Source organism: Oryza sativa, chromosome 4, assembly GCF_034140825.1.
Source record: "Oryza sativa Japonica Group chromosome 4, ASM3414082v1".
Lineage (NCBI taxonomy): Eukaryota > Viridiplantae > Streptophyta > Magnoliopsida > Poales > Poaceae > Oryza > Oryza sativa.
In genome coordinates, this window is record NC_089038.1 from 35,294,792 (window position 1) to 35,322,329 (window position 27,538).

The window sequence follows — 27,538 nt, forward strand, 5'->3', positions numbered from 1 at the left end:
CATCCCGAGTTAGAGAAGTACGCTGAATTCCACGTTCTTTGCAGGCACGAATTTCAGCACGGACGTTGAGGAAAACCCAGCAATCTTGCAGGGTGTGTTTCTTAGTTTTGTGGATAGGACACCAAGACCTTGTGGCTTCGGAAGTCATCTTTGTCGGCTCGTGGTTCATATCGGAAGGACAAGGTTTGGCCGTATCAGAATCCTTCTTGAGCTTGGATGTCGTCAATATTCCGTTCTCCGTCTCGACGGGAGGATTTTTCGACATGGAATCGCCTTGGTTCGTAGCCACTGCGTTCTCGTCTCCGGTCATTGGAGGACCGGTTGAGATCGGCGTCGTGGTGTAAATCGGGAAGATGATTTCGCCGACTTGAGTCCATACCAGCATTGTTGAAGCAGGGAGTACTTGGCTGAGGCTGGTGCTGACGTTGTTGTCAACGAAGCTGGATGACATAGTAGTAGAACCTTGAGTACCAAGGCCCCCTACCTGGCGCGCCACTGTCGACGGGTGATACCCGTAGACCGGATATAGAAGGTATTAGGGTACGTTGGTACAAGGATCTACGTAGTACGACATCAAGCAAACAAAAGATAAGAATTATACTAGTTCAGGCCCCTTGATAGGTAATAGCCCTAATCCAGTTGATGTGGGATTATATGGTAGAAAACACAGGTTACAAAGAGAACAAGGGAACTTGTCGGATCCGGCGAGATTGTAGTCGAGTTGATTCGACTAGCTCTCGATGAGTTGGCTCCTCGTAAGCTCCGGCTTCGTAGGCTGTGGAGGTTGTGTTGGCTTTGAGATTCGATGTCTAAACCCCCTCTCGGGGGGCCCCTTTTATATCGCAGATGTGGAGGTCTCCTCATAGAACTCGGAGGTATCAGACCCTATACGATACGCCAACGACCCAGTTCTGCCCGAGTAGGATTCTTCCCATCTATAGATTCCGTGAAAGGTTTCCTTAGAATATACAGGAAATATCCGTATGCGCGTGGGTATGCCATATCAATATGTAACGTATATCGAAGGGCAAAGGGTATACCTAACCCGTAACCCTGACAATATGTTTTTAGTGTTTTAAAACCTAAATTGTAAAATAAATTACGATGAGAAAAACATCAAACTTATTTTTTTAAAAATTCAAATTTTGGCAATAGCGTAAAGGCTAATCTCTCCGTTCAAAAATATAGCAACCAAATATTCAATGGGACATAACCTAATACTATATATTTGAATAGTCTTTTTTAAATGTATTAATAATATAAAAAAAACAACAAATTTGAATAGTCTGATAATTACATGCGCCAAAGAGCAAGTTGGGCCAGAATGACAAGAATGAATTGGTGATATGGATCGCTGCCAATCATAATGGGCCAATCTTTTCCTCGGCCTACTAAACCAGACCGGCCGTATTTTTCTGGGCCAGTGGTAACGTGCCCTGCCATTTGTACAGCTTATCCGTCTCCATCTGGGCCGATGAAATCACATCCAACGGTTCACATAAAAAACAAAGATGTCATCTCCCCCGCTTCCGGAGCTCGCCGGAGCTCCGCCGCGCGCAAACGACGACGAGAACACGAGGTGGTGAGAGACACCGGGTTCAGCGACTTCGCAGCAACCGCGTTTTCCGGCGAGCTTGTCGCCCGTCAAGGACAAAAATCAGTAGCTCTGTTTTGATCAATGTACACTCGAATCACAAATTGATAGGTAAATTAATTCAGAAACAGCATATACAGTGCAGAAATAAAACAGTAATTTGATATCAAACCGCTACAAAAACACACTCATTACTGGCACTAAGCAAACGACTGCAGATTAAACTGGCAAGAACAAGCAGGCACCCAACGTAACTCATCTGCACCATTGATTACTTGAGTACGGCGAAACCTCCAAGTCCGGCGACGACAACGATTGGCACGACGGAGGCCCAGACGACAAGCTTCCCAACGCCTCGCCGCCGGTCGCTCGGGGAAGCAGAGACCCAGCAGCCGACGCCCACCTCCGCCGCGCCGAACACGGCAACGGCGAGCAGCATCACGTAATAGGCGTCGAAGAGCGCCTTGCTGCGAACGAACACGCCGCCCGGCGACCTGAAAAGGGCGAGGACGAGCGCCGCGGCGACCTTGCCAGCGCCGCCGCCCACCAGCGCGCGCCGCAGCTTCTTATCGGCGTCGATGATCTGCTCGGTGGCCAATGCGGTGGGCATCGCGACGGTGACGAAATCGGCCATTGCTCGATCGATCGACTCGATGGTGCGTGTGGTGACTGACAAAGTGACAAAGAAGAAGGTGATGAGCTTGGAGATGAAGTGGATGCGATGCGACGAGGACGAAGAAGAGATCGCAAGTATTTATACAAGCGAGCCGCGTGGCGGTGGCAGTGGCGTTCGGACATCAACAGCCCGAGCCCGGTTGAGCCCGAGAGCCCGCGACGAGCCGACGACTGATGCATGTGCTGGAAACTGGACGATTCACTCGTCAGAGTCTCAGACAAAGATGACTCCAATATAAAATAACTAACAAGAAAGACGACGCAGAGATGCCGAGTTGCTAACCCCCGAGCCCGAGCCCGAGCCCGCGTTAACTAGTACGAAAAGCTGGTCGTGAGATCAAGAGAAGAAAGCATTATCATTTGTCAACGAAAGGGAAATTTGCAAGGAATCGTCGTCTTGGTAGCAGACATGGGCCCGGAGCCCGAATCCCACCATGGGAAGCAACGACTGGACATAAACTGCATAATACTATATGATTAATTATACCACTTCGCCTTGAGAACTGGGATTTAGTTTAGATTATCACGGTGATAAGCGTCAGGTAGTTATAATCAGGCAGAACCTCCGCCGGGGACGATGGACGAAGTAGCTAGCTCTGGCCATCTCCGACCATCTGCAGACTGCAATTCTGCTCTGATATCCTCACTGCAATTCCACTGTTTCTTTATTATTATTTTTTCGATTAATATATGGTCCTTCCCTTCTCTATTGCTCCCAGTTTCATATTATAAGTCGTTCAACTATTTTCTTAATCAAATTGTCTTTAAGTTATTTATAGAAAAATATAGTAAAATTTTAACCCATAACAAATATATTATCAAAACATATTTAATATTAGATTTAGTAAAACTTATTTGGTGTTGTAGATGCTGTTAGATTTTTTTATAAACTAAATAAAACTTAAAGAATTTTGATTAAGATAAAAGTCAAAACGACTTACAATATAAAACAGAGGGAGTAATACATACTATACAGCAAAGCTTTTTTTCTTTTCTAAAAAAGTAATATAACATTTTTTTTATTTATTCTTGTAGTGCCACGTATACGTCTTATGAGACGAGTACTAAGTGAACATGTTACATAGGTAACCACCGTTCAAACCATAGAGGGATATGATTTCAACCACCGGGGACATGGTTTGAACGGGTTTTTGTAGGTGTAGGATGCTCTACATCTAATTTTAGGATTAAGGGATATGAGTGAATATGTAAAATAAGTTTTTCCCAGTCCAAAACACAATGGGGCTTCATAGGACGAATCCTTTTCCTCCGGTGAAATAAACGAGACACTAGTGCCACATTTTGCTGGGCACATACGGCTGCGTCACAAGCGATTGGGCATATGGTCGTCGTTGCCGTGGAGCAGGAGCCTCACAGGCAACAGTGCATGGTGACGATGGTTTAACAATTTTTGACAGAAATGGAGAAGTATTAGTTTAGCATAAAATTAAACTATTACCGGTCCAATGATCGAGTAGCAGCGGATCAAGACGGTGACGTCAGAAAGGCCTACCACAGGGGGAAATTTTTTTATTTATACATTTTTTTATTAAAATATTTACAAAAATAATTTTTTTTTGAAAATTTACAAATCTAATCGCCTGCCGCCCTTTGGGAGGGTGATTTTCCAGAGGGCGGCAAGGGACCTAAATGTAAAATTTTTATTTGTGTTCAAACCCTTTCCAGCGATTTTAATTGCTTAAAAACTAATAATGCTTATTCGATACTCCAAATAATTTTAAATGGAAAAGTGATAAACTACAAAGTTATAGATCTCATCAAGATCTACAACTTTTATATAAAGTTTATCTCCATTCAATGTCGTTTGAAATGTAGATTTGAGATTTTTTTAAATGTGTTTTATATTTTGTAACGAATATTTAGATATCTAAAACATCTTGAATGAAAAAGTTGTTAACTACAAAGTTGTAGATCTCCTTGAGCTCTACAATTTTTATATAAAGTTTTATTTCATCTGACTTTATATAATATAATTTTAAATTGTAAAATCATACAGCTAACAAGTTGTGCTGGAAATTTTGGATTTAGGTCCCTTGACGCCCTTTGGGTAAAAAATCGCCCTCCCAAAGGGCGGCAGGCGATTAGATTTGTAAATTTTTGAAACAAAAAATTATTTTTGTAAATATTTTAATAAAAAAAGTATAAATACAAAAAATTCACCAGAGGGGGACGCCTGCAGGAACCGAGCTGTGCTTGCGTACATGAAGTCAATCTCGTAGCCGGCCTTTTGGGTCTTAATTAGGCCCACTCGTGATAAAACGAGCTGTGCTTGCATACATGAAGTCAATCTGGTAGCTAAGGGAAGGAATAAGTTCACTCTGACCCCCTCAAAAATGGATCGAATCTAATTCATGACCCTCGATCGTAATACCGGATATGTTAACCCCTTAACTGTTAAAACCGGTGCAACTTGACTCCCAGAGCAGTATTGATAGTGGTATTTGCTGACATGGCGTCCACATGGCATCCTAGTCATCAAAGAAAAATAAAAAATAAAGTGGGACCCACCTGTCATACTCCTTCCTCCTCTACCCCACTCTCTCTCTACCTTGTAGCTGTGAAGCTCGGTAGCTCACATCATGCTGTCGTTGTTCAGGTTGGGAAAGGAAAATCTAGTTTAGTTGTGGGTGTTCTGGAAACAAAGCATCCTGAATTACCAAACGGAATGGTAGCAGAAATGCCAGACTCTTTAGTCGATGCATCACGCATGCATGATGAAACCTCACTGTAAATGAAATTCTTTCAACCAGTAAAGGTTCCGGCGCATGTTGGGACTTGTGAATTGATGATTCGAGTAACTCCATATATATATCTCTAAATTAGACCAAACCACACTAGGATCAGTCTTATTGAAAGTGTACATACGCATCCAGTACTGATCTACTGTAAAACGATGTAATTAGAACGGCAAGAGGGGTCGACGTTTAAAGTTCCGAACCCCCGGAACTGAGACTGAATTGTCGTCAGAAAATTCAGGATGCAGTCACATTACGCCTTAATAACTGAGATTGCATGCTTCAGTTTGCAACTGTAGGCTGATCCTACCGGCGTACAGGTCTGATTGCATGGCTATAAGATCCCAGTGGGGGTCGGAGTTCTAAGTTCTGACCCCAATTTTTTTTTTTTAGAGAAGGGTATTTTCTACTCGGCCTCTATATCCAACCGGATATATACAGTCATTGAGATAGAAAACTTATACGGCCATTGAAATAGGAAACTTAGCCCCGCAAACAACCCAATCTAAAATTCGCTCCATAGGAGATTTGAACTCAGGACCTTGAGGTACTACTCAGGTCACTGTAATCACTAGGCTACATGCCCTTTCGTATGTATGCAAATCTGTCGCGAAAAAAAATTCAGACATTCAGGTGAGATATAACCTTCTTCACTAACATTGTACTTAACTAAGTAAAAGTAGTACATACGTTAGACCAAGCCAAGGGTATTGGTCACGCTAGAGACCAGACATTCAGCATCAGAGTGCACTACTAAAATGGTGAAATTACCCACTACCCAGCAACATGGAACATGATTACATAATAACCAGGCTTCTACTTGATTTCTTCATTTCGACTTAATTCTACTTGCAAGAAGAAAAAAAAATAAAGAAAAGATCAAGGTCCTTGAGTTAGTCTTTGGAGTTCACTCTGTTCATCCAGTGTCTCCATGAGGAGAGGGGGAGCGTACTGCGCGTTCCCTTGGTGCTCTTCTGCATCTTGGCAGAATGAGAGGATTATGGTGTCAATCGACATCTCGACGACCTGGAAGAAAAGCTTGGCAACTATGAAACCAAGGGCCCATGATACCTGCAATTGCAGCAGCAGCAGAATACAGACACCTTTAGGTCTTACCAATGGAAATGGCGTTTGTCAGTTTGCAAACCGCAATGACAGAGCGACAAAATGCTTACCACTACAGGAACAAGAGGAGATGATATCTTGTTATGTGCGGACTTGTATTTGTGTGTGTCTAACATAAGGAACGCAAAGAGCGCACAGAACAAGCTCACACAGAGCTTCCCCAGAAAGAGGATGACATCTCCAATGACGTTAACTTTTCCAATGCGCAGTATGTTATTCATGATCAAACCAGTTGCAAGAACAGAAGCTTTGAAGAACCCTTTCCCGGTAATGGCGATCTGCAACACCGAAAGAAGGGCATAAGCCTAATGAATTCAATAGAAGCATCAACGTGAATAGCATATGTTTTTCCAGATGATTTTGCATCCACACCAAGTCACCAACACAAAGCAGGGGAGACGATTGATTTCAGTCATGGAGCAATTGCTCCATGAACAAGAATTTTTGTATGCTTACCATTATATAGGCATTTCGATTCACAGACTTGAGGGTCCAGTCTATGCAGCCCAGGCAGCATTGAGAAGAGGATGATGTCATTTTCCCAAAGCAGCTTTCGCGAGCGGAATCAACTAGCTTCAACTTGCGTCTGAGGCATTCTAGTATAAACCGCACCCACTCAACAGCAGATACAACAAGTGAACCTATAGCAACTGAACCAAGGCTGTAACGCAACAACCGCTTCATTGAAGAAACAACTGTAACAAATGGTATGTCATGCTGCATAGGAATAGCTCAAATAGTCAGTGGAAAGGAGAAGTAAACTAACTGCTAAATATAGGGTAAATTTTAAGTGCCTCAATTCACTTACAGATATTTCACCACGTGCCCAATAGTATGAAGCAACTGATCCAGCAATCACGGTTGAAGAGCAAGCAATAAAGAATTGGGTTGCCCAGTAACAGCCAAATAAGTGGAAAAGAATGGCAATACCAATATGAGGGGTGTAATGGATGCTGTACCCACAGCAGTTGTCACAGTTTACTTTGCCCAACTTCAGATCATATGAGCAACAATCTGTATTGCAGTCATTTCGGAGAACTTGACCAGAGCTGAAGAGATGGAGTGTGGCAGAAAACCAGAACATATAAAAGATAGCGAGGATAAAGTATGGCACAACTGGGAAAATAATTAGTGCCTGAACTTCACCAATGACCTTCGCAGCAACCTGAAGATAATAATTTATCAGGTTAGTGCTTAGGAACTATTAACTATATTCTTGCCTTCAAAGAGGAGGAATGGCATTGATGCTGAGTGTCTTCAAAACCAAGCTTCTGCTTATACAGTGTATAATAGTTAGCTAATCAAGCTTGTACATCCAATGATTCACGTACCTTCAGGACAGGTGTTGCTATCAGTATACGACGGATAATAGCTATGGAGGTCAGAAATGCAATAATCATTACTACTGTCATCACCACTGTAGCAGCATGAAGGTGGCTTATTTCCTAGTAAAAGAATGAACAATCAGGCAACATGAAGCTGGATATTGTAAAAAGTCAAAAAATTGGATATACTCACCCGCCCAGTTATGTGGACATATGGATCACTTTCGCCAATTACAACTGTTAAGGGATCATTGCCTAACCAGCCAGCTGAATTAAAATGTAGCCAATTAGGATCGTATGTGTGTAACATGTTAAATGGCATACAATGGAATTTCCCTTGCTATATTTTGGAATTATGACATGCAAAAGTGAACCATACCTTTAATATAAAAAAACATGGTAACAGAGATTACTAGAGCATTGAAAACCACTACAGTTATCCATGGCGTGGCAACAACAAAATAACGAATCAGAAGCAACCAGATAACTGACAAGAAAAGAGGGAGCAGTCCACCGCAAACAATTAACACAGGCCATGACTTCCCAATGTCAGCAACGTATCTCTGCAGACGAAGGAAATGGTAATTAATATCTTCAAAGACAAAATGGGACTCCAGTGCTATATAGATCATGTTGCATCAGGAATTTCTCAAAATACTTCAAAAGGAATATCCATTTCAGTTGCTAGAAAGTAATATGCTTCTTTCAGAGCAACAGTGCAACAAAGTTCTTTTGTAAGGATAAAAAGAATTACTGCAGTGTAATGTACGGTCAGCGTTAGCTATAGGAATAGCTGGATAATTTGTCACTTCCAACGTAAATCAGAAATGTTTATGACAAAAAAAAAGGAATGTGCAGATAATAAAACAGTGCCAGGAAGTTTACAAACCTTCAGGACTGAAGATTTAGAATTGATGGCCTTGTGGATTGTTTTATCTATGAGAATATTTTCGTCGATGTTGATACCACCCATCTGTTGCCAATGCTTCAAAGAGACATTTGATGCTCGCGCAATAAATTGGCAGCTCCAGTAGACTGAAGGCAACAAAGATTTTGGATCAGCTATCTCATTATTTAAACTTATTACATGAAGGAATAAAGCCCTCAATTTAATCCATGCTCACAAAAAATGGTCGCACGGAAGTGCTACAAACAGAGCAAAGATTACCATTCACACTTGGAAATATAACAGGGTAGCATGGACCCTGCAGTTGAAGAGAACTATTTCTCATATCTGGTGTGAGAAACTCAAAATAGTCATAGTCCCTGTCGATCCAATCATCGACAGACAGGCGAATGTCCCCTTCTGGATAATCACAAACAAAGTTTAATCCGTCTGCTGCTGGCATGGGGCACTCCATCAGGCAGATGGCTTTGGCATCAGCAAGGTTAATCTTGTTGTCCTTGACCCCACTTTGGTACACCTGGTTTGGGTTCATCCAATATCTAACATCAAGCTCATGCAAATCCGGGTCACCATGCCTACTGCCACAAATGTTCCCTTTGTAGTCTAGTTCATAAGTAAGCCTGTGTCATCAAAACAATATAAGACATCTGTATTACTTAGATACACATGCAGCATGTACTAAATAGGAGTAGTATGGTTACTCATCATAGTGTCTGAATAATAGTAAAATGATAGCCATGCAAAAGTTGCACAGCACTGAGTTTTATCCCTAAACAAATTTTCTTTTGGTCAGCACTCAGTAGTGGGTTTTGGTTTCTATTAATATATAACCGTAGTGTGAATTGCTTTTAGGGAGCACAAATCCTGTATAGCTGGGCTGTAAGTTTTTTTTCGGAGGGAATACAATTCCAAGGACCACACAACTCTAATATATAAGAGTAACCACTAAAGGCACATTTTCTCCCTGCAAAGCAAAAGTGGGATTCTTTACCTATCCGGTTGGGAGGTTGAAACAAAGCAAGCAAAGATTATTCGATTCAGAGTACAAATAACAAAGTCGGGAGCTAGAAGTTTCATTCCGAAATAAGCAAGATCTGCTATTAAAGTATTTAATAGCCTAAAAAAAAGTCATCTGAATGTTCCATAGTAGCAAGTGGCACCCTCATTTTCTCACTCTATGTCAGTTCAATTAGACTGAAAGCCTGAAAATAACACATCAAGTTGAAGAATTGACCAGGATCCGCGCGAAAAAAATGAGCCAACAAGAATGCGAAGGTATGCACTAAACACCCAAACACATCCAACAAGGAACATAGCCCGTAACACCTGAAAATGCTCCGTTCTTGGTAAATTGTTGCTGTCTGAAGAACAGCTCAAAATGTACCGCGGCATTAATCACCACCCAGCAAAGGAAAAGTTCCCCGGATGAACGCTCTTAGCATCTAGCTACAGGGAACCGAAATTAAACAGCACCGACAGCACAGATCGGCGAATCTTGAGGAGAGGAGAGGTGAAGGCGAGTGGGTGGGTCACGGGTCACCTCACCTGAGTGGGTTGCCCTGGTTGAATCCGAAGCTGGAGTTGACGATCATGGCGACCCAGAAGGCCGCGAAGAGCACGAGGAAGGCCAAATCCCGGCACCTCCGGTTGTGCCGAATGATGCCATCCCCGCCGCCGCCGCCGCCGACACCTCCCAGCTCATCCCCCCCGCCGCCGCCCGCCGCCGCCGGGTGCCTGCCTATGATGGCGCCGAGTGGCCCTCCCATTCCGCCGCCTCCGCCGCCGCTCGCCCTCGATCCGATGCTGTGGTAGCTCGCGGTTGTGCTTCTTGTGAGCGGAAGTGGGCGAGCTCAAGCTGGCTGGTGGAGTGATGAGCTTGTCAGTGTGTGCAGCTAGCTTTTCTTTTTTTTTTTTGGCTTTTTGCTGCTGCGGCTGCGTGAAAAGGAGAGTGGGAGCAGGAGACCTGGAAACTTTACCAACTTCACAGATTTCGCACAAATTTTTGTCCAAGATTTGATGGTGTTTCAAAAGATTTCGCTTAGATTTAAATCCAGAAAAGAGAATGGATGAAACGGTTTGGTGAAGACTGGATCATTAACCACGGTCAATGGAGTAAGCTTCGCAATTAAGAGCGAGATTTAATTAATATGGCTGGATTTGGTTACCTGTTCGCGGCCGATGGGTTGCCCGTTCTGGTCAAATGAATCGACCAATCGTGTGGGTGCAGTTCGTGGAGCACGCTACTGACTGTCGTCACTGCATGCATGTAGTGGTACACGTTAATTACGGTGAAGGTACATGGAAAATAAAATGTCTTTTTCTTTTTCTTTTGCAAGAGCAAGTAAAGGTTTCGGAGGAATACAAGAAAGGTGTCCCTGTCTTTCGGCCTTCACTAACAGAGATTGTTGCGTTGGCTCGAGGATGGGATGGGTGAGCTAGGCTAGTGCAGGAGGCAAGTTGGTAGTACAAAACTACAAATGTTGCATAAACATACTATTAGTACTACCCCTCTTTCAAAAAGACTATAGTTTTACAGGTTTATATCTAACGTTTCATCATCCGTTTTATTTGAAAACTACAGGTTTATTTGAGAAATTTATGATTAGTATTTTTATTGTTATTACTATATGATAAAACATGAATAGTACATGACTATTTTTTTTATTTTTTCATAAATTTTTGAAATAAGATGGACGGTTAAACGTTGGACACCAAAACCTACAACTACACTTAAAATGATATGGAGATAGTAATATACTCCCTCCGTTTCAGGTTATAAGATGTTTTGACTTTAGTTAAAGACAAACTGTTTCAAGTTTATAGGAAAAATAGTAATATTTTCGAATCATGGTAAGTTTATTATAAAAATATATTTAACTATTAATTAAATAAAACTAATTTGGTAATATAAATATTACTATATTTGATAAAAAAAACATCTTACAACATGAAACAATGGGAGTATATCTGATTAGTACTTTACATCACATACTGATAGATAATGATGGGGTGACCTCTATGCATAGTATAGTGTTGACTTAGACTAGGTCTTGTGAGCAGGCCATGGTATTTCTTACATATACTACATGTTGTATCGTTGGTATTCAAAGTTGAAATATGTATATTCTCTTTCAAATTATTCGCCTGTCCCTCGGTAGCTCTTTCAAATGACTGTAACTCTATTGCTTCTTTAGAGCCAAGTAGTATCTCGTTGACGCGACCCCATACTTTACAGTGGGATAAAAACGGAGCGGATAGTTTCTGTATGCTCTGAATAAGAACGAATATGGATACCTTTCAGATCGGATAATTCCCAGATAGTTCGGATACGAATACGAATATTTTCTCATGGATACGGATACGAATATGGTATCGGGGTTTCTATCGGATACGGATAATAATTCGGATATCCAGTGAACAGTGTTATTCGGATATCTACAGAAGCCATGAGACATACCTTATTTTTTTATAAATCTATGACCTTTAATATAGCTTTTTTAGATTTTAACAGTAGTTCATATCTTAACACTAGTTCACACTATTAATATTATTTACCTTTTTATAATATATTTATAAATTATATTACATTTTATATAAAATGAGCTAATTATATATGTTGATATTTGTTTCTATAAGAAGTTGAGTTGGTTTTCGTGTTCCGAGAAAAAAATTATTTCCGTATTCGTGTCCGATCATATTCAATTCTTATTCATATTCAAAATTATCCGTATTTGTTTCTATATATGGCAAAAAATATAAAAACGAACATGGTATGAGCATTATCCGTCCGTATCCGCTCTGTTTTTCTCCCTACTCTACACTCTACAGGCATACGCGTACCCATCGTACATGTACAGATGAATTTTGCATGGGCTCTACGCTCTATCTAGCCCACCGAGCCTAGAGGAGGGCTCGAAATGGGCCAGGCCCAACGGGGAAAAAAAACACGAGCTCGTCGCCGGCGGCGGCGCGCATTTCCGGCACAAGAAACACGCAAAATCAAAACACGCGGAGCACATGGCGACCATGGCGTGGAGGTTGGCACGGTGTGGTTTTCCATCGGTTTCGGAGGCAATGCGTCATCCTCGGAGCTCGCTGCTACAAATGCAACCTCACCTGCACCGCCTGCTCGCCCCAGCCGAGGCGGGATCGATCTTCCACCGTGCCGTTGCCAGTGCCACCGGGGGTGGGTGAGCACCGTCACGGCGTCACCTCCCCTCCCCTCCCTCCGGCCGGCATGACGATCGAGGGAACCATATATGGCGGGCGCGGCGGCGATGGCCCTGTTGCTCTCGACCAGCGTGCTGCTCGTCCTGTGCCTTCTCCCCGTCGACCCGGCTGCCCCGCCGGTCGCCGCCATCCCGCACCGCCGATCGGGGCGCCACGACGTGCCGTTCGGCCGTCACGCCGCGTTCGGCCCGTTCGCCACCGAGGTCGAGCTGCTGCTCCACGGCGGCGGCGCCGTCCCGGACATCAGGACGTGCCGCGACACGCTCGACCGCCTCCCCGACTGGTCCCACTTCGACGCCGAGCTCGGCCCCCTGGAACGGTGCGTGCGCCGCTCGCCGCGCTGCAGAACTCGGTGGTCTTCCACGCGCGCACGCGGAGTGCTTGATGTTTTGCGCGCATGGATGGATGCAGGTACTTCGGGTCGGACGGGGAGCTGAACGTGAAGGAGCGGCTGCTGTACCTGTTCCCGATGCTGGACCGGGCGCCCAAGGACGGCGGCGTCAGCTGCGGCGAGCTGGAGGCCTGGCTGCGCCGGCAGGCGGCGGACCGTCTCGACGCCGTCGCGCGGAGGGAGCTCAAGAGGCACGACAAGGACGGAGACGGCGTCGTCACGCTGCGCGAATACCTCGCCGTCGACCACGATCAACACATTGGTACGGACAACTGTAATTTTAGTGTCAGTGTCTGCACGGTTTTTGTTGACGCGTCGCCACGCTTTAAGCACGTTATATGCAGTCCGCAGCGGCACCCGACAACACGTCGTCGCAAGGGAGGTAGATGTACCGAATGAACACCCAGGAGGGACCCCGTCAGAGTGAACGCGCGTCAGTTTATCCTAGTCTCGGCAGGCCAGCTAGAACATTCTCTAACATCATAGAGACGAGAGACGATAAGCAATTGGGGGTTGAGAGGTGAATAGACTTGGGTACAAGTAGCAAGAGGAAGGGAGATGTAGAATGTAGAGGTTAGGGCATTCACAATGTGGGAATATGGGTGGGTATTACGACACCAAAGTAGACCTCATACATTGTGAGGGGATTTTTAGGGTGGTCTCTAGCTAAAGTTGTCCATATGCTTATAGCCTGCTCTTATGGCATTAAAAGAATAAAAAATAACTTCACTCTCTCAATGACAAAGAGAAAAGAAGAGATGGATGGAGAGAGAAACAACGATTTTTTTTAAAAAGTGTGGGTCCCATCTTAAGGTTGGTCCCACCTTAATACCACCCTAGTACATACACACTGCTGATGCCCTTATGGGCAATAGATTGATTTTGATGATTGATTGGTTGTTTTTTCAATCTGCCTTAGCCTCTATAGTTATAGGAGGGGTGATCTTACGTTTACATGACTCTTTTTCACGTTTGGAAAGCTTTACAATCAAGAAAACCCTAAGATTAAGGAAAGAAAAATGAAAAAACTCAATTCGATTCGAACTATGTGCTGAAGGTCTGACCGCCCAGACATACGTGGTCTGACCGTAGTTTATTGTTTGGTCTAACCGGCTATACATTGGCGGTCAGACCAGTCTTCACGGGAAAGCTTTGGTATTTTTCATATTTGGTTTGAACTTGCTATAAATCTAAACTAGTGCCAAATTTAAGCGTTAACAATTTCATTGGGTTATGAGTTATTAACTGCATAGATTGGACCGACACGGAGCACGGCGAACCAGGATGGTGGCTGCATAAGTTCATAAGCGCGGATAGAGATCATAGCGGCGCCATGGACTTCATAGAGCTCAACGAGTACCACACTCATTTCTGAACCTTTTTTTAGATTGTTGAGTACATCGGAAATTCAATAGATTAAACTCTCCTAACCCTTGGTCTATGTGTGTTGCATATATACTATAGCTTCTTGCATCCAGAAGATAGCAGCCAGGAGAAAGTGAAATTATGGCTGTTGAAGGATAAATTAAGGCAAGCAGTGTCCAAACACTTGCATATACTTATAATGTTGCTAATTACGGTCCACTAATATGATAAATTGATGTATTTGATTTATCTTTTTCATCTGCATGGATGCATGGAATACAGTGGAATGGATCACGATAGAGACGGGAAATTAAGTTTGGATGAGTTTATCAGTCAGTTTCACATGATCGACCACAACTCCATTGTAGAGCATAGTGCTGATGATGATACTAGTTGTGCTGAAGCTGAGAAGAAGTTTCGAGAGCTCGATTCTAACAATGACGGGTAATACTTGAAACAGAAGAAAATAGCACCACTTTGTGTAGTGAATATTTGCAAGATAACCCTTTTTTACTCCACCTTTCCCCTTTTCAGCTATTTGACAGTGGAAGAAGCACGTCCAGTAATCCAGAGCCTCATCTCGGGAGAGTTTTCATATGCTAAATCACATGCAAAGCTTTTGATGAAGGTGACTAACTAACCATACCAAATATAACTAGTAAGCAATTTTCACTATTTAATTGATAACCACTATAAACTACCTTTTTTTTTGGCAAATATGATAATGACATAGGCTGATGATAACAAGGACAACAAGTTGTCACTAGAAGAGATGCTGAACCACTACCTATCTTTCTACAATATTGTTTACATGGATGATCACTATGACTACGATGACATTGGCAACAATATCCACGATGAGCTTAGGTGACAAATTTAGCCAAGACGGTATATATAAACTGTTCCCTATGACAAACAAATTATCATGATAAAAGCTGTAAATTATGACAAACAATATGAACGTGTACATATGGGTAACTACACGCGTAAGTAATCTGACATTTGTGCGTTTATACTTTCCAATGGAATATATAACATGTTTTTGATAGGGCAACAACAGGTGGTGGACCCAAGAAAATTCCAATGTGTGCCCACATCAGAGTTGCAAATACTGACCTTAAAGTCTTAATAAACAGAAATACATATTATCAAAAGTACAATATGAATATAGTTCGAGTTAAATCTATTACATTGATTTAACTTATAAATTCTAGTTCACATTGATTAATTAGAAAAATCATTTCGTTCACCCAAATTTTCCGCTGCTGCTAAATTCAATGTAAAAAAATAAATCCTAACACCCTAACACAAACTACGAAGATGAAGTTGAACAGTACAATTGGAGGAGCTTTCAGCTGTGTCATCATGCTTCTATAGAAGATTACAAGGGATTGTCGACTTCTTGTACTAAGGTGGATCAGTTTGCTATTAAGGGTTTCAATATCTACAGAGAAACAATCATCTGCAAAAATAAGGAAGTCCGATAGGTGCATTCAGAAATAGGATGCCCATGGATTACAGAACTGGTAATCATTTTTTTAGCCTACATTGATGTTCAACACAAACAAACTAAACAGTGTAAACCGTATAGGCAGTACAAGATATATCTCCTTTCACTAATACACCAACATCTTTTTGACAACGACCTATTCGATTCGATGAGGTTCATAAAACATCTAGTTCAGCTAACATTGACATTTGCGACGTTGTCTATGCTACAAAGAGAACATAATCGTGAACAGTTCAGAACACAAACCTCTCATGTTGACATCTACACCAGCAGCCAGATGCTTCGCTATGTCATCAATTACTCCTTCCCTTGCAGAAACATGGATATCACCAAGTTCTCTGCAGTTACAGATAAGTTTGTTGCAATTATGGAAACACTGTGATGTGACTAGATGACTGAATAAATAATTCTTATTAGCATCAATTTGGAGATAACTAGTAGCATACTCCATGAAATAATTAATCATGTCATTGTTATTTGCTAGTACTACTACGATTTATCAGCCATAAGAGATAATGTCCAAATACAATACTACCTGCACTTGAATCAAGGCAGTTTTAATACATAAGACCAAAGGTACAGGGTATACCTCAATTCAAAAACTTACGAGTCATTTCCCTGATCTTCCTCCTCATACATTAAACTGCTAAATACAGGCCCCATCGGTCCCTTCGAACTTGAAGCAGATATTGTGCTATCTTCATCTTTCTTTTTCCGAAATCATGTAAACCAGATTATCAAACAAGTCAATATCAGGGGGGCAAAGCCTGACGCTGATAGATGCTTGAACTAAATCCAGAAAAAAAAATCAGGGAGCCAGGGAGATCGAATCTACCACTTGGCGCGGGCCTTGAGCTTGAGGGCGGACGGCTGTGGCGCAGTGCAGGGTCCCTCGGTGGCGATCTTGTAGAGTCCGTAGAGCTGCAGCTGGGTATCAACTGAGAAATCCAGGATACAGTCACATTATACGTCTTAACAACTGAGATTGCATTTTTCAGTTTGCAACAGAAGGCTCATCCTGCCAGCGTACTGGTCTGATCGCACGGCCATAAGCAAATTTCAAGTTCCAGCCCCAATTATGTAAGCAAATTTGAAGCGAACAATATTCAGACATTCAGACAAGATATAACCTTCTTCACTATCATTGTATTAGCAAAGTATAGTAGGAGTACATACGTTAGATCAGGCCAGGGGTACTAGTCACGCTATAGACCAGACTTTCAGCATCAGAGTGCACTACCAAAATGGTGAAATTACCCACTAGCCAGCAACAAAGAACATAATGACAAGGCTTCTACTTAATTTCTCCATTCTGACTTAATTCTACTTGCAAGAAGAAGAAAAGTCAAGGCCCTTGAGTTAGTCTATGGAGTTCACTCTGTTCATCCAGTGTCTCCACTAGGAGAGGGGGAGCGTACTGCGCGTTCCCTTGGTGCTCTTCTGAATCTTGACAGAAGGAGAGGATTATGGTGTCGATCGACATCTCGACGACTTGGAAGAAAAGCTTGGCGACTATAAAACCAAGTGCCCATGATACCTGCAGTGTAGCAGCATCAGAATATATACAGACACCTTTAGGTCTTAGCAATGGAAATGGCATTTGTCAGTTTGCGAGCCGCAATGACAGAACGATGAAATGCTTACCACTACAGGAACAAGAGGAGATGATATCTTGTTATGTGCAGACTTGTACTTGTGAGTGTCTAACATAAGGAAGGCAAAGAGCGCACAGAACAAGCTCACACAGAGCTTCCCCAGAAAGAGGATGACGTCTCCAATGACGTTAACTTTTCCAATGCGCAGTATGTTATTCATGATCAAACCAGTTGCGAGAACAGAAGCTTTGAAGAACCCTTTCCCAGTAATGGCTATCTGCAACACCAAAAGAAGGGTATAAGCCTAATGAATTCAATACAAGCATCAACTTGGATAGTGTATGTTTTCCAGATGATTTTGCATCCACACCAAAACAAAGCAGGGGAGACAATTGGTTTCAGGCATGGAGCAATTGCTCCATGAACAAGAATTTTTGTATGCTTACCATTATATAGGCATTTCGATTCACAGACTTGAGGGTCCAGTCTATGCAGCCCAGGCAGCATTGAGAAGAGGATGATGTCATTTTACCAAAGCAGCTTTCACGAGCGGAATCAAATAGCTTCAACTTGCGTCTGAGGCATTCTAGTATAAACCGCACCCACTCAACAGCAGATACAACAAGTGAACCTATAGCAACTGAACCAAGGCTGTAACGCAACAACCGCTTCAATGAAGAAACAACTGTAACAAATGGTATGTCATGCTGCATAGGAATAGCTCAAATAGTCAGTGGAAAGGAGAAGTAAACTAACTGCTAAATATAGAGTAAATTTTTTAAGTGCCTCAATTCACTTACGGATATTTCACCACGTGCCCAATAGTATGAAGCAACTGATCCAGCAATCACGGTTGAAGAGCACGCAATAAAGAATTGGGTTGCCCAGTAACAGCCAAATAAGTGGAAAAGAATGGCAATACCAATATGAGGGGTGTAATGGATGCTGTACCCACAGCAGTTGTCACAGTTTACTTTGCCCAACTTCAGATCATATGAGCAACAATCTGTATTGCAGTCATTTCGGAGAACTTGACCAGAGCTGAAGAGATGGAGTGTGGCAGAAAACCAGAACATATAAAAGATAGCGAAGATAAAGTATGGCACAACTGGGAAAATAATTAGTGCCTGAACTTCACCAATGACCTTCGCAGCAACCTGAAGATAACAATTATCATGGTTAGTGCTTAGGAACTATATATTAACTATACTCTTGCCATCAAAGAGGAGGAATGGCATTGATGCTGCATGTCTTCAAAACCAAGCTTCTGCTTATATAGTGTTTTTTTTTTGCGAGGTGCTTATATAGTGTAGCTAATCAAGCTTGTATCCAATGATTCGCGTACCTTCAGGACAGGTGTTGCTATCAGTATACGCCGGATAATAGCTATGGAGGACAGAAATGCAATGATCATTACAACTGTCATCACCACCGTAGCAGCATGAAGGTGGCTTATTTCCTAGTAAAAGAATGAATAATCAGACAACAGGGCTGGATATTGTAAAAAAGTTGACAAAAGTTGATATACTTACCCGTCCAGTTATATGCACATATGGATCACTTTCACCAATTACAACTGTCAAGGGATCATTGCCTAACCAGCCAGCTGAATTAAAATGTAGCCAATTAGAATCGTATGTGTGCAACATGTGAAATGGCATACAATGGAATTTCCCTTGCCATATTTTGGAATTATGATTTGAAAAATTGAACCATACCTTTAATATAAAAAAACATAGTAACGGAGATTACTAGAGCATTGAAGAGCACTACAGTTATCCATGGCATGGCAGCAACAAAATAACGAATCAGAAGCAACCAGATAACTGACAAGAAAAGAGGGAGCAGTCCACCGCAAACAATTAACACAGGCCATGACTTCCCAATGTCAGCAACGTATCTCTGCAGACAAAGGAAATGGTAATTAATATCTTCAAAGACAAAATGGGACTCCAGTGCTATATGAATGATATTGCATCAGGAATTTCTCAGAATAATTCAAAATGCATATCCATTTTAGTTGCAAGAAAGTAATATGCTTCTTTCAGAGCAACGGTGCAACAAAATTCTTTTGTAAGGATAAAAAGTATTGCTGTGGTGTAATGTACGGTCAGTGTTAGCTATAGGAATAGCTGGGCCACTTTTCACTTCCAACGTAAATCAGAAATGTTTGCGACAGCAAAAAGGAATGTGCAGGTAATAAAACAGTGCCAGGAAGTTTACAAACCTTCAAGACTGAAGATTTAGAATTGATGGCCTTGTGTATTGTTTTATCTATGAGAATATTTTCGTCGATGTTGATACCACCCATCTGCTGCCAATGCTTCAAAGAGACATTGGATGCTCGCGCAATAAATTGGCAGCTCCAGTAGACTGAAGGGAACAAAGATTTTGGATCAGCTATCTCATCGTTTTAACTTATTGCATGAAGAAGTAAAGCCCTTAATTTAATCCATGCTCACATGGAAGTAGTACAGACTGAGCAAAGATTACCATTCACACTTGGAAATATGACAGGGTAGCATGGACCCTGCAGCTGAAGAGAACTATTTCTCATATCTGGTGCGAGAAACTCAAAATAATCATAGTCCCTGTTGATCCAATCATCGATAGAGAGGCGAATGTCCCCTTCTGGATAATCACAAACAAAGTTTAATCCGTCTGCTGCTGGAATGGGGCACTCCATCAGGCAGATGGCTTTGGCATCAGCAAGGTTAATCTTGTTGTCCTTGACCCCACTTTGGTACACCTGGTTTGGGTTCATCCAATATCTAACATCAAGCTCATGCAAATCCGGGTCACCATGCCTACTGCCACAAATGTTCCCTTTGTAGTCTAGTTCATAGGTAAGCCTGCGTCATCAAAACAAGATAAGACATCAGTATTACTAAATAGTAGTTTGGTTACTCATCATAGCGTCTGAATAATAGTAAAATGATAGCCATGTAAAAGTCGCACAGCACTGAGTTTTATCCCTAAACAAATTTCCTTTGGTCAGCACTCAGTAGTGAGTTTTGGTTTCTATAATATATAACCGTAATGTGAATTTCTTTTAGGGAGCACAAATCTTGCATAGCTGCACTGAAAGTTTTTTTTTTTTTGAGAGAGAGAGAGGGAATACAATTCCAAGGAGCACACAGTCTCACTCCGGTGCTTTCTACTTGGAGTAGAAAGTAATCTGGATCGTTGATCTCATTTAATCCAAGGTTTCAGATTTATTTTTACTACCACCTCACTTAACGGTAGTAGAATCGTGGAGGGTATTATTGTCTATGAAAAAATATTTGCGGAGGGGTACAATCGTCTTTTACATTCACTAACCCTAGTAGGGCTCTCTCCTCCGTCGTTCGTTCCTCACGCCGCCGCACGAAGAGAAGTCCCAAATCGCATCCGGCGCCGACGCCGAGCGACCCCGCCTCGTGGCTCCTCCCTTCCCCCGCCATCACCGCCTCAGCCGACCTTGCCTGCTCCAACGTCCTCGCCTCGTCCGCCGCCCTCACCTCTTTCGCCGCGTCTGCCGCCTCAACCGCCCTCGACGATTCCTCCGCCCTCACCGGCTTACGGCCTCCGCCTCCCTCGCCTCTTCTGCCGCCCTCACCTCCTCCGACGCCTCAGCCTACCGATAGCGCGGGCTTGGCGACGTGGTGAGTATACCCCTACATCTCTCGGTAGTCGGTACTGAAATCCCAAGCTATTACTATTTGCTAGTGAGAAGGTTTGATATGAATCTCTCGATTCCACTTTTATCTGTTGACACACTGTATCATGCTACTCGGTCAGCCTGCGCAACGACAAGCACTGCAGCATCGAGAACTCCATGAAGAACAACTGTTCCATCTGTTATGAGGTGTGTTCTTCTACCAGAACATAACAGTGATGCTACCTTCTGTACCTACTGTTCATTAAAAATCCAGTCTCTTATGTATGAAACTGTGATCATCGATCACAAATGCAGTGCTCATCCATCACATAAGAGGTAACGTCCTGTCCTTCCATTTACTCCCATGCAGATCAGTTACTGATCTTTGATTGCTCTATTCGAATGGTGTAGTTGAATGTAAAAACTGAATTCTGTAGTCGGGTTTTGTATGACTGATTAGATGAATGCTTGTTCTTTTACGGAACTATCAATTTAGCATTGGTTAGTAATGTACTGATCAGCTGTTTTCTCTTCGGGAAAAAGACCTTGAAAAACGAAAATAATTCGTTCAGGCTGTTAGTAGTAGGTTCAGTACATATATTTGGATAATGCATGACAGAAATCTTGAGGCTTTAAAAGAACTACAATAGTACAATGCATAAAGGAGGAGGCAACAACTGTGCATGTTTGTATGCTACCAGAAAATACTAGTATCCTACAACTCACAACTGAATTGTGAACTAGTATATTGAAAAATTTATAGTAATTCCATTACAGCTAACAAATGTGTTCTGTTGAGTACCCTGATGAAGTCCACTCCCTCGTGTTGCTGGCAAGCCTCACAGCATTGTTGCCTCTTATTTGGCATCCATTTCCTGCACCGTGCATGTTGTTTGGAGTTGAGTTTACTCATGTTATTATTGAAACTAGCTGGGTGGCCCGCGCAATTGCGCGGCTAGCACCCAAACAAAATCGTATATTTTTTAGTATAATTTTACTTAAAATTTATTAAATAGCTATCTCGTTGTCTTAAGACTTTGAAAGACTAAACTAAATAGCTATCATCCCCGTATTTCTAATTATATAGTTTTTAAAAGTCACACCAGCTGCTACTCCTTACTTCTGTCATATCCTTTTTTATTTGCTTGCTCGATCTACCGCTATTTCTATTCATTCTCCTTGAAACCTTTAAAAATTAGATCTTATAGTTTTTAGAGTTTATTGTCTCGTTGGGTTTCGTTTTTATAATTTCTAGAAGTTCCGTCAAACACTGCCATTATACTTCTCTACAGCCCGTGCACTGTCTTTTCTCTTTATTATCATTGGGATTTTCAAAATCGAACATAGCTATCGTTCGGGTTCAATTTTTTACTTTCTAGAAGTCCCACCAAACCATTAGCGGCTTTGCCACTGTACTCCTTAATGGCTCACCCGTTGCCTCCCTTCTTTATTGTCATTGGGTTTTTTTTTTACTTTTTAGAAGTTCCGAACCTTTAAAAATTGAACCTTGTAGATTTTAGAGTTTATTGTCTTGTTAGGTTTTATTTTTTATAATTTTTAGAAGTCCAGTCAAACGATGCCACTATACTCCTCTACGACCCATCTGTCGCCTACTCTTTATTGTCATTGGGATTCTAAAAATCGAGCATAACTATCGTTGGAATTCATTTTTTATTTTCTAGAAGTCCCGCCAACCGTCGGCGGCTCTGCAACTCTACTCCTATGCACCCCGCCCGCTGCTTCTCCTTTTTATTGACATTGAGATTTTAAAAATCGAATATGATTATCAATGGGGTTTATTTTTTTTGTCCCGGCAACCGCCTTGCCTGTTTGCTTCACGGCTTGCCTGTCGTCCCTCCTTTTAATCGTCATTAGGATTCTATTTGGTGTTTTATTAACAGTTTTTATATGTCGTATTAACCGTCCACCAATGTACTCCTTTATAGGCATGTTACTTAATTTATCTCTTCAGGTGTTTTAGACGGTCTTTTCTTTCAATAGTTTTTATTTTATATCATCATTTTTAGTTATTTACAAATTGTATTCCTAATTGAAATCTTTTTTTCTTTTTATAATTTCAGAATTTATATTTTTTTTCAAATTTTTATTTAATTTATCTCGTCATGTGTTTTAGACGGTCTTTTCTTTCAATAGTCTTTCTTTTTATCACCAATTTTAGTTATTTACAAATTTTATTCCTAATTGAAATCTTTTTTATTTTTCTAATTTCAGAATTTATTTTTTTTCAAATTTTAATTAATATCATATAGTGTAATTTTAATATTTTTTTTTTGAATTTAAGTTGTTTCAAAATTATATTCCTATTTGAACTCTCTTTTAGTTTTTATAATTTTTGATATTATTTTATTTTTATTCTGAATTTTAATTAATCTCGTATTGGGTTTTTATATGGATTTTTCTTCCAATATTGCTTATTTTTAATTCTGAATTTCGGTTAATTTTAAATTGTATTTCTACTCTTCTTTTCTTTTTGCTAATTTCAGATTTTATTTTTATTTTTATTACGAATATTAATTAATCTCGTGTTTGGTTCTTATATGGACTATTCTCTCAATATTTCTTATTTTCAATTCCGAATTTCAGTTATTTTTAAATTGTATTCCTACTTGGACTCTCCTTTTCTTTTCTAATTTTGGATTTTATTTTATTTTTATTCTGAATTTTGATTAATCTCGTATTGGGTTCTTATATGGACTATTCTTTTAATATTGCTTATTTTTAATTCCGAATTTCAGCTATTTTTAAATTGTATTTCTACTTGGACTTTTCTTTTCTTTTTCTTTGATTAATGTGAGAATTTCTAGCCCCCACAACGAACGTGGTGCCTCCTTTCAAGGCTGTTTTAATAATATAATAGATTGGATACAGGATGATATCCTATAACTCCGATGCCTCTGCAACACATCTCCGGATCAACTTTCGGGTAAACAGCTACTAATTTATCTGTGGCCTGACTAACATTAGTTGCTCATAATATTTTCTATCTTATCTTACAATTAGTGCTGTGAAGCACTCCTATTTGTTTAGTTTCTTGAGGGAGGCTCGAAGCTGTTTCTGATCTTATCAGAGACTAGAGAAGAAAGGAGAATAACCAGATGCCAATGCGAGGCTCAAGGAGTATTTTAAAAGTCATGTTTTTATGTGACCTCAACTGTGCTTACATGTTTATTGGTCCAATGCCTCTCTGACTTCTTTGATGTTGGCTCGAAACTGGGATAAGGTTGTAATTTTGCACATAGGAAAACCTAGGACCTTGAATTGTATAGTTTTAGAAATCAAGTTTTTATCTGATCTCAACTATGCTTACATGTTCTGGTGCCCTTGTGACGTCATGTTCGGTGAATGAGTGCAAGTGCTATCTATACTGTTGCTCTGTGTGCATGTGTAAATGTCAATGGTTCCACAAAACAGTTGATCAGTAAAAAAGCAGCTCTTTCTGAGATTGGACGATGTCACCCCAATCACCTATCGGTAGTGTACTACACACGGTCCAATTTTGAACAGGATAATGGTAATGTTTTGAGTGTTGCTAACGCCAGATGGTTTTTAGAAAAAAGTCTAGAAGATTTTCGTTCACGAAAATACCATCAAGGAGTCACACCAAAATACCAGAAGGATTTACCATGTGAGAAATTTACCAAACAAATTGCCTGCAGACATTAGCGAAGCAGAGCGTTGCGACAGTGATGAACGCTGGCTGAGATCTACCGGAATAGGGCAACAACGGCAATAGTGCTAAAGTCAGCGAAGGATCGATGCGATACAAGATTGAAACGTAATAAAAATCACGAATATTTTCCTAATACCAAGTTTACCCCTAATCGTAGTACTAACAAAGTACTAATATGCCCTTGGAAATCAACGGTTTGGATTATTTCTAGTTGTAGTATATACTACAAGTAGAAAGCACCGGAGCGTCGCCCATAGGAGTAACCACTAAAGGCACATTTTCTCCCTGCAAAGCAAAAGTGGGCTTCTTTACCTATCCTGTTGGGAGGTTGACACAAAGCAAGAAAAGATTATTCGATTCACAGTACACATAACAAAGCCGGGAGCTAGAAGTTTCATTCCGAAATAAGCAAGATCTGTTACTAAAGTCTTTAATGACCTCAAGAATGTTCCATACTAGCAACTGGCACCCTCATTTTCTCTCTCTATGTCAGTTCAATTAGACTGAAAGTCTGAAAGTAACACGTCAAGGTGAAGAAGAATGAGCCAACAAGAATGTGAAGGTATGCACTAAACACCTGAAATAGCTCCGTTCTTGGTAATTATTGCTGTCTAAAGAACAGCTCAAAATGTACAGCGGCACTAATCACCACCCAGCAAAGGAAAAGCTCCCCGGATGAACGCTCTTAGCATCTAGCTACAGGAAACCGAAATCAAGCAGCACCGACAGCACAGATCGGCGAATCTTGAGGAGAGGAGGGGTAAAGGCGGGTCACCTCACCTGAGTGGATTGCCCTGGTTGAATCCGAAGCTAGAGTTGACGATCATGGCGACCCAGAAGGCCGCGAAGAGCACCAGGAAGGCCAAATCCCGGCACCGCCGGTTGTGCCGAATGATGCCGCCTCCATCTCCGCCGCCGCCGCCACCTCCCAGCTCATCCTCCCCGCCGCCGCCCGCCGCCGCCGGGTGCCTGCCTATGATGGCGCCGAGCGGCCCTCCCATTCCGCCGCCGCTCGCTTCGATCCGATGCTGTGGTAGGTCGCGCTTGAGCGAGACAGCGAGCGATCTGTAGCTTGGGAGCAGAAGTGAGCGAGCTCAAGCTGGCGGGGCTGGTCGAGTGATGGGCTTGTCAGGGTGAGCAGCTAGCTTTTTGTTTTTTTTGGCTTTTTGCTGATGCGGCTGCGTGAAAAGGAGATCAGGAACCTTTTCCAAGTTTACCTTTTCCAAAATTTCTATAAAGGCATCACGTTGAATCTTTTGACACATACATGAAGTATTAAATATAAATAAAAAGAAAAACTAATTGTACAGTTAGAAGAGAAATAACAAGACGAATCTTTTGAACCTAATTAGTCTATAATTAGCCATAAGTGCTATAGTAACCCACATATGCTAAAAAGATGATGGATGAAACGATTTGGTGAAAACTGATTCATTAGAGAGACGCTCCGGTGCCCTCTACTTGCAGTATTCTACTCCAAGTAGAATTAATCTCGACCGTTTATTTTAAAGGGTAAATTAGTAAAGTGCTAAAACCGAATAGGGGTAAATCTGGCACTTAATTTTTTTCTCATTTGTGCGTCCTATGGTCAAGCGTCGCTCGATCCCTCTCCATCGAACAGCAGAGTCGCTCTCCATCAAAAAGGAGAGCGCAGGGAAAGAAAAAGAAAAGCAGATCGCGAGGTCCGGCCACCGCCGGCGCTTGTGCATCGCGTTCCATAGATGTTTCTTGCTGTAGGTATTTGGTTTCCATTCAGCTTGATTGTTTCATGTAAAATTTAAATATATTAGTTATATATCTGAATATTACACACGATGGACAAATCGAAACACTCCAATCCAGCAATGACAGATACAAGGCAACGGAAGAATAATCCGGTATGTTTTTTTACGTAGACTTTACAATTGCAATTACAACAAGTAATATACATTGAACCACGTACAAAAACGATGATATACACAGATAGGCACTTTCAAAACCACAAGCTGTTAATAAGCTATAGTTTTGAAAAAAAAAACATGGCCATCAGTAACAAGCCAAAGCCACCCAAAGCCATCTTGAGATAATGAATTCATAGGAATTACAGGACATAGCACACCAGGAATCTCTCAAGCGTTCATTGACGTAGTGATCATTAGCTTGTCCACCTTGTCATGCTCAGCCATTCTGAACAAGCTCACTTGCTCCGGATTCAGTTTACTGGCATTCAACTTGAATCCCTTCTTCTAGGAGGAAAAATTATGACCAAGAACTACAGAACTTGAGTAGACAAGCAGAAAAACTATTCGAGAACTAGAGGCCAACGAAAAAGAAGATTCAGTGCAGATGTTCGAGCTGCAAACCTACAAGCAGCAAGAAAAACAAATCAAATCTGACCTGCAAAGCAGAAAAAGAGTCTTCTCATGTCAGCTAATCCGTTGGAGAGCAGCGCTATAGCCAGCGAGAGGAGTCTTGGATGATGATTCGGAGGTCGAGAGATTGGTGGTCATTGGCTCCGGAGGTTGCGGGTTCCGCTTGGGAGGCGATGGATTGGGGGCTCGCCCTCGCGGCTGTGGGATCAACGGCGGGTGGAGATGGACAGGGCTGGAGCCGAGCGTGGGGGAGGAGGCCGACGACGAGGAAGGGGATAGCGAGGTGGACGAGGTCTCGGCGGCGGCCAGTGGCACGGTGCTGGGTCGGAGGCGGAGATCCGGGAGGCGAACTCGTCGGAAGGTGGGCCGACGCGGGGGAGCGG

The 27,538-nt window shown here is 41.9% G+C and overlaps 3 protein-coding genes and 1 long non-coding RNA gene across 5 annotated transcripts; 1 reads left to right on the forward strand and 3 right to left on the reverse strand.

The window, feature by feature from the left end:
- Positions 1–5,659: 5,659 nt before the first annotated feature.
- On the reverse strand, positions 5,660–10,276 carry LOC4337431 (choline transporter protein 1). Its single transcript, XM_026025070.2, has 10 exons — positions 9,928–10,276; positions 8,644–9,002; positions 8,365–8,510; positions 7,855–8,038; positions 7,669–7,742; positions 7,482–7,595; positions 6,959–7,315; positions 6,607–6,867; positions 6,201–6,428; positions 5,660–6,096 (listed from the first exon to the last, which is right to left on the reverse strand). Exons 1-10 carry the CDS (start codon positions 10,146–10,148, stop codon positions 5,905–5,907), a joined length of 2,136 nt encoding a protein of 711 aa, XP_025880855.1. The 5' UTR covers positions 10,149–10,276; the 3' UTR covers positions 5,660–5,904.
- A 2,228-nt stretch (positions 10,277–12,504) lies between these two features.
- LOC4337432 (uncharacterized) lies at positions 12,505–15,422 on the forward strand. Its single transcript, XM_015778298.3, has 7 exons — positions 12,505–12,931; positions 13,024–13,265; positions 14,257–14,359; positions 14,468–14,533; positions 14,651–14,812; positions 14,903–14,996; positions 15,102–15,422. Exons 1-7 carry the CDS (start codon positions 12,642–12,644, stop codon positions 15,237–15,239), a joined length of 1,095 nt encoding a protein of 364 aa, XP_015633784.1. The 5' UTR covers positions 12,505–12,641; the 3' UTR covers positions 15,240–15,422.
- A 58-nt stretch (positions 15,423–15,480) lies between these two features.
- On the reverse strand, positions 15,481–16,601 carry LOC136355985 (uncharacterized). Its single transcript, XR_010740599.1, has 3 exons — positions 16,468–16,601; positions 16,125–16,216; positions 15,481–15,830 (listed from the first exon to the last, which is right to left on the reverse strand). It is a non-coding gene; the product is annotated as an uncharacterized lncRNA (long non-coding RNA).
- A 398-nt stretch (positions 16,602–16,999) lies between these two features.
- On the reverse strand, positions 17,000–25,934 carry LOC4337433 (choline transporter protein 1). 2 transcript variants are annotated; one of them, XM_015778297.3, is made up of 11 exons: positions 25,585–25,722; positions 21,916–21,988; positions 19,967–20,325; positions 19,701–19,846; positions 19,192–19,375; positions 19,006–19,079; positions 18,819–18,932; positions 18,274–18,630; positions 17,920–18,180; positions 17,523–17,750; positions 17,000–17,415 (listed from the first exon to the last, which is right to left on the reverse strand). In XM_015778297.3, the coding sequence occupies exons 3-11, from the start codon at positions 20,235–20,237 to the stop codon at positions 17,224–17,226; spliced, it is 1,827 nt and encodes a 608-aa protein (XP_015633783.1). In that variant the 5' UTR covers positions 20,238–20,325; positions 21,916–21,988; positions 25,585–25,722; the 3' UTR covers positions 17,000–17,223. The 2 variants fall into 2 exon arrangements, with proteins under 2 accessions (XP_015633783.1, XP_015633782.1); XM_015778296.3 differs by lacking the exon at positions 21,916–21,988 and having other exon boundaries at positions 25,585–25,934.
- Positions 25,935–27,538: the final 1,604 nt, after the last annotated feature.